Here is a 10,871-nt window from a genome sequence, read left to right on the forward strand (position 1 = left end):
CCATGAAACCAAATTTGGTGTCATTTTTTTTTTTTTTATAACACAACAACCTGGAATTTGAGCACGGGTGTGTTGACTTTTTTTTTTTTTTTTTTTAAATAAATATATTCAATGTAGGTGTAAATGCTTGGCCATATATACCCTGGGATTGGTGGGTGACCAGTCCAGGGGCATGACCCTAATCACATGCAATGTAGAAAATGGCTCTTTCATGATCAAGGTACTAGTTGAAATGTACAAATAAAATTTTTAAACTCCTAAAAACACTAATGTACCATTAGCTGATTAATTTCATTTTTTAATTGCAAACAATTGCACAAGTATTTTTGATGCGTTTTTGGATATGATTTGTTGTGTTTATGACGAAGTGTACTCCATACTTTGAGCCTTTAAAAGTTTAAATAGCTGAGCCCGCGCTTCTGTAAGTGAATCGCTGGATTACGAAAATACTATACGCTTACGTCAGTCCAAATGTGCTTCAAGTCCATTGGCGTCATTCATAAATTGATTTGTATGTGGAACGCGCACCATGATGAGTGTCCATTTACACAAAGGTCGGCGGCGCGAACGTGCGACGGATCTTCAGTAAACGCAGTCAAAACGACAGAAGGAACCAATCACGGCCCTCCTTTTATCTCAGGTACCCGGATGTTGCCGTGGAAAGCTCATCTACGTCATTGTTCACCGCCGGACACCCGCTTTGAAATAAGGAATGGCTTTACAATCGCTACAAACGTGCATTTAACAACATTCCAGGTGAGTGTCTCGACACGTTTCGGTTCGAGTGGGGATTCAACGACGCGCCCGTCGCGTTCCGGTGCCCCCGACCCGCTCTGGTTTGTTGTGGCATCCTTACACCGGTTCTGTCATGTCTCCTGGAGCGGCGCAGTGAACACTCGGCTGTCGTACCGGTGTCGAGCCCCTCCTTTTCTATGCTAGCTACGCGTTCATGGGCCTTGGCCCATGCTGTAGAATAAAACTCTTTATTTTTTTTAAATCAAAACCGTAATGTGTTGTTTAATCGCCACGGGGGTCGCTGTGCCTCCGCCATGTCAGCCTCCGTCCATCGTGCCAAATCGGCTAACGACGTTAGCACGACGTGTTAGCTCCGCTCTTAGCTTTTGCGTAATGGTCGCCGTTTCCATGGTGTTCGTCCATTTAACGTTCACACGGACGGTTATTTAGACTCGCTTGGCGGCTCGAAGCTACGTTTAAAAGCCATTGTCGTGTTCCCGTAAGAAGCCACTCATGTTTGAGGAATGCTTTATTGTAATTGAACGGCTGTGCGTGCGACAGGCCTAGCCGCCAACGTGAGTCAGTAACGGAGGAGTGGGAGGGAACAGCTGCTTCCCGACCAGGAAATTCGCCTCCCCCTGGTAACTTTATCAAACTGAAAATAAAAAGTAAAAGCTTTTTAACGCCTAACTCTGAAATAATAGTAACGCGTGATTTTTTTTTTTTATGACGACAGAAGTACGTTTTTTTTTGCTGTGCGGGATGTGAAGCCTTTTACGTGCAAGTGATCACATTAAGCATAGCCTTTTTGCTATAGTTTGTAATGACTATTAAAGTGACATTAGGTAACCATTTATTACTAGTCATGTAATTGGCGATTGATTTTGTGTATGACGTAATTCTGTGGCACTAAACAACTTACTAGTGAAAGTTTCCACGACCTGATTTGAACTGTTACGCACACAATATATAGAAGCCAAAGTTTTGCCTTTGTAATAAATGTGTTAACTTGTAACGGTAGTTCAGTATATGTTGGTATCAAAACGGCTGCCTTACAATTGGAAGGTGTGGCGTTTGCCCCATCATCTTTTCTCATTATAAAAAAAAAAAAAGACACTAAAATGTTCAAAAATGTGAATAGTTGTCTATATGTGCCCTGTGATTGGTTGGCAACCACTCAAAACCGACCTCATGCCAGGCAGCTTCCTCATGAACCAAACATTAGAGGACAAGTGCTCTAAAGAATATTTGAACAAAACTGTGATTTTTGCCTCTCCTAAAATCTTTTATGTTTCCCCCCGCCCACAGCAATGAACTATGACCATTGTTGACAGATCCTCCGAAAATTCTGACCACGAGTCAGTCGGTTGCAAGAGATCCCCCTTCACCAGTGGAGACGGGATGGACAGCAGCTGTTCCAGCAGTTGGGCGGTGGGCCCCACACTGCCCAGTGACTCTCCGCGATTGAAGGTTCCGGGGGGATGCTTGGGCCCGATGCCTGGCGCTGTCGTCTACAACAGCACGCCTTCCTCTGTGGACAGACCCAAAGAGCAAGGTAAGGTTTAGTGCCTTATTCTTTGATCTTTAGATGAACAAATCTCTGTTGTGATTTACAAGAAAAATTCAAGCTGAACCAAGATGATGAACCTCGTGTGATGGTGATTCGCCACAAGTCTAGGAAGAAAAGAAAATGCTTAGTTTTCTAGTAGTTTTCCTCTATCCCACTGTTATTAGAACATGTTAAATATATGAACATAATGGGCCAGCTTCCTTTCTATGTACTTGATAGGTAATGTAGCACAATTGCAGGAACTGGTTGAGAAATGCACACAGGCTAACTTTAGTCTGTTGCGCGTCTAGTGTTGTGCAGCGGCGATGGCATTGATGTGCCGCAGAAGGTCCTCTTCTCTCCCGAGCGTCTCAGCCTAAAGTGGAACCAGGTCCATCGCATAGGCGCCGGCCTGCAGAACATGGGCAACACTTGTTTCCTCAACTCAGCCCTCCAGTGTCTCACCTACACGCCGCCGTTCGCCACCTACATGCTGTCGCGGGAGCACTCGAAAACATGTTGGTTGTCTTAGTTGCTCACATCAAAGTCGTCTGTGTTTCGACTTTTTTTTTTAAATTATTTTTTTCTTCTTATTATTATTATCTGGTTCTGCCACAGGTCATGAGCCGGGCTTCTGTATGATGTGCACCATGCAAAACCACATCATTCAGGTTTTTGCCAACTCTGGGAATGTTATTAAGCCACTTGGTGTGCTGAATGAGCTGAAAAGTAAGTGCTTTGGAGAACTGAGGTGTTTGCATTTGCCCACAATGACAGATAGGTGGCGCTGTTTATTTGTTTACTATCATGAATTTGGAGGGAACTAGTTTTATATTTTATTCATGTATCCTGATCTATGCTTTATTCCTCCCCCAATGAAGGGATCGCGAAGCATTTTCGCTATGGAAGCCAGGAGGATGCCCATGAATTCATTAGGTACACGGTGGATGCTATGCAAAAGTCCTGCTTACCTGGAACCAAGTAAGTTTTATACTTTAGTTGAGGATTTGCATCGAACACGCAGGGGAAATCATTTGTTGTAGCATTTGACAATATTTTTTGGGAAGTTAAGCCCTTTTATTGTGTTGTGTGGCAGATTGGACAGGCAAACGCAGGCAACCACTTTCATTCATCAGGTATTTGGTGGCTACCTAAGGTCCAGAGGTGAGTTTGCTACATAAGCTTACGGTTTTATAATTATAGCATGACGTTTAATCTGATGACCTTTTTGTTTATGCCTCTTTTTCAGTTAAATGTTTAAACTGCAAAGCAGTCTCTGATACATTCGACCCCTTTCTGGACATCACTCTCGAAATCAAAGTAACTGGAATAATTTGAATTATTTTCCAGTGTGCTTTGTCCAATTAAGTTTGAAAGGTGTTTAACTTGTGGATTGCCTCTTGTTACAGATGGCGCCGAGTGTCTCAAAGGCCCTTGAGCAGTTTGTCAAGCCAGAGCAACTGGACGGCGAGAATGCCTACAAGTGCTCCAAGTAAGTTTTTGTGCAAAAATATTTTTAGGGAGCTGCTTATTACCTTTTTACAAAGATTTTTTCCCCTCCCAGGTGCAAAAAAATGGTCACGGCCTCAAAGAGATTCACTATCCATCGCAGTTCCAACGTGCTCACCCTGTCCCTGAAACGCTTTGCCAATTTCAGTGGAGGGAAAATTACAAAAGTACTGTCCAGCAACTTGTTTTGATGACAGAATTTTCACTTTTCTTTCAAGTTATTTTCATATTCATCAGCTTGTCTTTGCGCATCAGGATGTGAAATATCCCGAGCACCTGGACCTGCGGCCCTTCATGTCCCAGTCGCAAGGAGAGCCCCAGCTTTACGGGCTGTTTGCTGTCCTCGTCCACTCTGGATTCAGCTGCCACGCTGGACACTACTTCTGCTATATTAAGGTACTGGATCGACAGTTTGCTGATTGTTATGGATGCCACAAGCTCGAACTGGGCATTCAAATACATGTGGAATTCACACAAATGTCTTACGAAATCATATTCATTTGGTCAGTTCCGATTTATTGACTTGAACGCTGATTTCCAAAAGTCGACTATGACGAAATCATGATGGTCCAACGTTTTGATCTCGTCTGTGTCTGCCAGGCAAGCAATGGTCAGTGGTTTCAGATGAACGATTCCTCGGTGACCGTCAGTGACATCAGGTCTGTTCTTAACCAGCAGGCTTATGTCCTCTTCTACATCAAGTGAGTCATCAACTAATTACTTTTTAATACTCGTTGGACATCAAGTATTGCTACTCCCAAGTCATAAGTATTGCAAAATGTTGTTACCTGACTATTTTGTGAATGTCAATGGCAAGTTTATAAAAAAAAAAAAAAGTGTAGTAAATCTACTGCTTTCACATCAAGGTCCTGTGATAGACAGAAAGAAGGGGATTATGGGTACATGGCCCATAACTCAGCTGTGCCCGGTCAGTCGTCACCTAGACCGATTGTGATATCCCGCATCAACACCATCAACCATCTCAACAACGTGGGCTTCATCGGACCGCTGCTGCCCCCGCACATGACCAAGGTAATGCTGATTCCCCAAAACAATGTCAACATTTGATTTTATGACGATGATTTTTCAGTATTATCATAATAATATTAAAAGAAATGTAAACTAAATAGTAGGGATGTAACAATATCCAAACATCGCAATACGATATTTTCACGATATGAAGCTCACGATATGATAATTATCACGATATTGTGGGGAGGTTGGCAATATTTAATAAAGGTCACAATATTGTGAAAAAAAAAAAAAAAAAACTCATAGGGAAAAAAAAGCACAATAATGTGCTTTTGCACATAACAGCAATGCATATAAACCACCTACAATCTCCAATAACAATATTGAGGCGCTTACTTGTTAATGCACGCACACATTGAGTTCCTCCACATATTGACTCGGTTCACAGGCATATTACGTTGCCCTTCATCTGACCAATAGCGTGGATTTTAAACATACAAGGGCCAAAATTAAATTATTTGTTTTATTATATATATTATATTTTTTATTTATATTATTTACTTATTTATATTTTGTATTATTTTATTTAATATAAATGGACTGACAATTAGCGTAGATTTTAAACATGGAAGGGCCAAAACATCCCTAATGAAAATTAAATTGCACTAAAAAACTAGCCACCAGAGGGTGCTAGAACTGCATATATGGAAATCAACCCGACTTTTTGAATAGATGTGTTCCTTTTAAATATTGTGAACACGACGACGACGATATTGTGGCAGTTTTAATATCATGATATCGCGATACTGCCTTTACCGTAATATCCCTACTAAATAGTAGTCAATGTTTGACCGAGTTTTTGGCCTCTGCAGAATTCTCTCCACATGAATGGGAACGGGTGTTTGAGGGATTGCCCCAAGCCCAGCACCAGCAGCAGTGTTGCGGGAACACCCAACCACAGCGCGGCCGCCTCTTCTTCCATGTCGCACTTGGCCGGCCAGCCTTCGCTGATCCCAGAGCACGAGAAGCGGCTGAAGCTGTCATTCTGCAACGGCCAAGGCAAACCGAATCGCCTGGCTTCTTCGTCGTCGTCGTCGTCATCATCAGCCAGCTGCTCCTCCGCCGCCTCGGCCTGCAGCTCTTCAGCGTCCTCCTCCCAGTCTACCTCAGATGCTTGCTTCATCCCACGTCAGCTCAAGCACGTCAACGGCACGACGCGCAGTAACGGCGATCACCAGGGCGGCGGGAGCGGCTCGTCCTTCTTGGTGCCGTACAGCCAAGAGTTGTCAGAGGAGTCGGACGAAGAGAACGGTGGATCCCTGGGTAACGGCTGCTCAGGGGAGAGTCACCTGAATGGAAGTAAAAGAACAAGGAATGACTTTGCCAACGGGGACTCTGACGCGCACCATCATGGAAACGGTTTAAATGGAATTTCACACAGCATAGCTGAAACCATCCAAAATGGACACCATTATGGACTTCAAAAAGTTAATGGACATAATAGTGCTGAGAAGGTAAGTGGTATATTTATTTTTTCTTTTTCTTTTTCTTGGTACGGCGCTTTTATTGGATGTACCAATGATGGCATGTTGCGCTATCATTAAAATTTGCCTTTCAGATTCCTGTTGCTAGTGATGAAAGTTTGTCATCAGAGAGGACTTTGACTTTGACTGTGAATGGAATCGACACTGGCCACTGTCAACCAAGGTAGCTTTTCAATATAACTAGAATGTCAAAAGTTGCTCTCACCAGCATTTGAAAGTTCACAGTCTAAAAGACTGCAAATTCAAGTTTTTAGGAAGTTAATAGTTTTAATTAAAGTAGATTTGACTGTCATATTATTTGTTGAAAAATACACAGGAAGAAAACCTTGAAGCAATAATGGCTCTTTGAATCGTAATTTTAGTCTTGAATTTAATTTAGGGCTGTGCAATTAATAGAAATTCTATTACAATTTAAATTTATACTCGACAATTACAAAATCAGCATAACCGTCAAAAAAAGATTATCAGTACTAATTTTCGAGTTGTTTAATTTTATACATTTGCACCATTTTTAAATGTTAAAGTAACTAATTTAATACATTTTGTTTATTATAGTGTTTCAAATAATTTTGTCTTAATTATTATTATTTTTTTTTAAACATTTAAACATTTTCTTGTTTTGTGCTAAAAAATCAGCCTACTGCACAGTGCACGTGCTGCACTCCACCTTCAAGTTTTTGCCAACATAAATAAATATATATTATTATAAATTCTGTTTAGTCCGAAAGGAACTTGCATAATTAGTGTATTGGTCTTAATATTTTTAAATATATAATCATTTTCTTGTTTTGTACCAAAAAATAAATCGTCCTGTACTGCACAGTGCACAAGCTGCACACTAACTTCAAGTTTTGCTGTCATAAATAAGTAAATTAATTTATTAATATAAATTATTTTTGTTCCAAATGGAATTTACATAATTATGTTGTTTTTGTTTTTTTTAAATTGGTCTTAATAGTTTTAAATGCTTAAACATTTTCTTAGTTTTGTACCAAAAAAATCGTGATTTCAATTATTGTCCAAATAATCGTGATTATTTTTTTCCATGTACGAGCAACCCTAATTTGATCATTTTAAAATTCCTAGGTTTAAGTCATTAAACTCACCTTTTACCTTTTTTACACACAATAATAACGATCAAAGCAATGACGGGGGAACAGACAAGATTTGTAGTTTCATAAAAGAGGATAAGTTCTCAAAGGAAGAATCTGAACTGTGTTTTACTTTGTCCTTGTTTGCCTGTTTTGTTGCAGGAAAGAAAAGTCCCAGGCTAGTTCCGCTGCCAGCGAAAGCCAGCAAATCCCTCCCGACCTAAGGGCTGCATGTGTGTCCGATGCCCCGCCTCAGCAAACGGCCTGCGACGCCGCAGCCGCTTCCACCAACAAAACCCATTCATCCGCATCCAGCGAGTCTGCGTCCGTCAGTCCTGCCACCTCGCCCGACTCCTCTTTCGCCGCCGCCGGCGCTCGCGCGCCTCTCTCGAAGGTTCCCGTTCGTGCCGATGAAGTCGCGGATGTCCCGCTGACCAACGGCTCATCGGCAGCAGCCGATGTGAAGAAGCAGCTCCAGCCAGCTCCGCCCCCCAGAGCCTGCGAAAGGAAGTCATCGCGGGAAAGGTGTCGCGACCGGCCGTACTCGTCTGACTGGAGCAGGGACAGAGACAGACACTACAGGGACAGGAGTCACGAGTGGGACTCGAATCGCTACAAGCGGGACTACAGAGACCATCATTACCAGCGCAACCGCTCCTGCAGGGATCCCGACTATTACTACCGGGATTGGGACAGCGAGCGTCACTGGGAGCGGACCGGCAACCACCCCAGGGAGCGGGACCGTGATCGCTGCTCGCACCACTACCACTTTTATTACCATCGGTCCAGGGAAGGCCGCTATTACCAGAGCAGGAGTTACGGCCACTCCTACCGCAACGATTCTCCCGGCCGCTGGAGGTGGCAGCAGGACGGCCGGGATGTTCGCGGGACGAGAGACGACGGCAGGGAACGGGACCACCAGCCCAAAAGGGAGACGAACAGGTCGGCGTATCGGCCCGCTCCCCCGGGGGCGGAGGACCAAAATCACCGGAGGAGTGGTCGCTCTGTGACCCCTGAGGAGCGGCACAGCAGAAAACACAAAAAGAGCAAGAAGAAGAAGAACAAGGATAAAGAAAGATACCGGGACCATGGGTGAGGAGTTGTGCCACATTTGATTTCGGACCAGGTCCATAGGTACCAGTTGAAAAAAAAAAAAAAATTATGCAACATAAATATTGGTAGCAAAAAAAAAATTATTTATGCAGCATAAATATTGGTAGCATCGGTACTTGGTGTCAGTGAGTATTTAAGAGTGAAAAAGTGGTATTGAACTTCCCTATGAATAACAATGCTTTTTATATTTTATATGAAAAACAGTTTTAATAATTTTTATTTAGATTAGTTTTTGTTGTTTATAATTAAATTATTTTCTATATTTTTAATTTTTTTTTTTTTAAGAAAAAAAAACTTACTCGTTTGAAAATTGTTTTTTAATGTAATTTGTAACAAATTAACTATTTTAATAAATTACAAAACATTTAAAATAGCTAATTTGGATGATTTTAGATTTTATGTAAAATTTTACATAGATGCTAATTATAAACACATTTAATAGAGAAATGTTTATTCTTTTTTTGAAGTTGTCTAATTTATTATAAAATAATGTATGAATTTAATTGAAATAAAATAAGCAGTATTCATTTCGTGTTTCATGCATAATTGTTAATTGTAATAACTTTGTGCATGCATATAAAATAACTAAGTTTAATCATTTATTTAATAGAAAAATGTTACACAACTACAATTATTTTTTTTCTTGTTCCGGTATTTATTTAAAAAAAAAAAAAAAAAAAAAAAGTGTGGATGATTTTTTTTAATTATTTTTATTTTTTTGTAGAAATTAATAAAAAAATAATAATAAAATTTTGACTTTAAAAATGTATTTTATTTACAATAAATTAGTTCAGCCATTATTTATATAACTAATAATTTTTAGGAAAAGATAGCTAAATGAATCCAACAAATAATTGCAGTACTCTCAATAATGTAATTTTTATTTTTATTTATTTTTTTATCTCTTTGTCACAAGCGCCGACTCGGACCGAGGCTACGACGTAAAAAAGAAGAAAAAGAGGCGGCACCAGAGCGAGCAGCGCAGCCCGGACGGCCGCGACCACGAAGGCCGCAGCAGCGAGGAGCGCCAATCCCGCAAACGGCGTCACTCCAATGACGCCACACAGGACGAGAACAACTGCTCGCCGGAGAAACGCTGCCGCGTCGACGACGACGACGACCATGATGGCGCCGCCCCCTCTCACGTCACATCCCCCGCCGCACCTGCAAACGGGTCATTTCACAGCCACCTTAATGGATACACGGGTACGACACTCTCATTATCAAGTTATCAGAAGGTCAAAAATAAAAGCTGACGGCGTTTTTGTTCCTGTTTCGTAGGAAACGGTTTCAGCCAAGCCAACGTTGATGGTCCACTGTGCTGAGCAGGACCATGAAGCACTGACTGTGAGTGTCACAAAACATACGACTTTGCCCATTTCCTCTTATACTCCCTTTGCTGTTTCAGAACCCTGTGCCGAGATATACAGCGGAGGAATGATTCAACGACCTGGTGCTTTCGTTGGGAAACAAAACAAATATTTTTACCGCACGTCAAGTGTTTTAAACGTTCACTTTTTAAAGCATTGATTTTTAGTTGCAGTAACTCCTACCCCTGTCGGACGTGAATGATGACAAATATTAATATATATACGTGTATGGAACACACAAAGCCTGGCGCTTAAAACATCTCGACTGCTGCTCAGTGGAACTCAGGACTTGAAAACTCATCATCATCCACTCGCTTCACATTAAAGGGAAACCCACGCACTGCTGAAAACACGTTTGGAAGCGTGGATGATTTAGAGTTTCTTTCATCGTCACCGCTGGGGGAGGGGGGGGGGGGGGGTTGGAGGGTTGGCGGGTTGGAGGGTTTGTGGGGGGCGAAATTATGAACAAATGAACAAGCGAGGCTTCACTCACTGATACCTCCACGATACCCTGGACTGACTTGAGCACATTTCCCCCGGCGTTTGTTTTCATTTCTTTTTCTAAACACTCTAGTACTTGTTTCTGTTCTCCGAGTCATTCCTTTCTGTCTTTCTTTCAGCTCACTCTCTGTCTGAACGAAACCGGAAAAAAGATTATGTAATTGCAGTTCTAAATGGGGAGGGGGGACAAAATTCAGTTTGCGTCTTCTAGCATCATAAGGAATACTGTGAATTTAATTTTTGAACTGTACTATCACTTTTATACACACACACACATATATATGTGTGTGTGTGTGTGTGTATATATATATATATATATATATATATATATATATATATATATATATATATATATATATATATATAATGTAAACTCCTGTATCAGGACTATAAATAGATGTTGTTTTGCTTTATTTGTTTTTAGACAAATTTGTTAATTCTGCTCATATTCTCTGGATTACAGTCAGCAATGAGTACGGATTGTTTT

The 10,871-nt window shown here is 41.3% G+C and overlaps 1 protein-coding gene across 5 annotated transcripts; it reads left to right on the forward strand.

Moving 5' to 3' along the window:
• The first annotated feature begins 569 nt into the window (after positions 1–569).
• Positions 570–10,282, forward strand: LOC144005174 (ubiquitin carboxyl-terminal hydrolase 42-like). Of its 5 annotated transcripts, none has more exons than XM_077503165.1 (18): positions 570–756; positions 2,044–2,290; positions 2,596–2,802; positions 2,903–3,013; positions 3,166–3,265; positions 3,381–3,448; positions 3,534–3,604; positions 3,694–3,776; positions 3,849–3,960; positions 4,049–4,189; positions 4,394–4,494; positions 4,660–4,825; positions 5,638–6,279; positions 6,384–6,472; positions 7,563–8,492; positions 9,430–9,719; positions 9,795–9,860; positions 9,922–10,282. In XM_077503165.1, exons 2-17 carry the CDS (start codon positions 2,053–2,055, stop codon positions 9,836–9,838), a joined length of 3,393 nt encoding a protein of 1,130 aa, XP_077359291.1. In that variant the 5' UTR covers positions 570–756; positions 2,044–2,052; the 3' UTR covers positions 9,839–9,860; positions 9,922–10,282. The 5 variants fall into 5 exon arrangements, with proteins under 5 accessions (XP_077359291.1, XP_077359294.1, XP_077359292.1 ...); XM_077503168.1 differs by having other exon boundaries at positions 2,070–2,290; XM_077503166.1 differs by having other exon boundaries at positions 751–836.
• The last annotated feature ends 589 nt before the right edge of the window (positions 10,283–10,871 follow it).

This window comes from Festucalex cinctus, chromosome 17, assembly GCF_051991245.1.
Source record: "Festucalex cinctus isolate MCC-2025b chromosome 17, RoL_Fcin_1.0, whole genome shotgun sequence".
NCBI classification, from domain to species: domain Eukaryota; kingdom Metazoa; phylum Chordata; class Actinopteri; order Syngnathiformes; family Syngnathidae; genus Festucalex; species Festucalex cinctus.

Bases quoted from the DNA above. Each gene is read 5' to 3' on its own strand.
- LOC144005174 (XM_077503165.1), top strand. From the start codon at position 2,053: ATGACCATTGTTGACAGATCCTCCGAAAATTCTGACCACGAGTCAGTC. The intron at 3,266-3,380 runs GTAAGTTTTATA...GTTGTGTGGCAG, and splicing joins TCCTGCTTACCTGGAACCAA to ATTGGACAGGCAAACGCAGG. The intron at 3,777-3,848 runs GTAAGTTTTTGT...TTCCCCTCCCAG, and splicing joins AATGCCTACAAGTGCTCCAA to GTGCAAAAAAATGGTCACGG.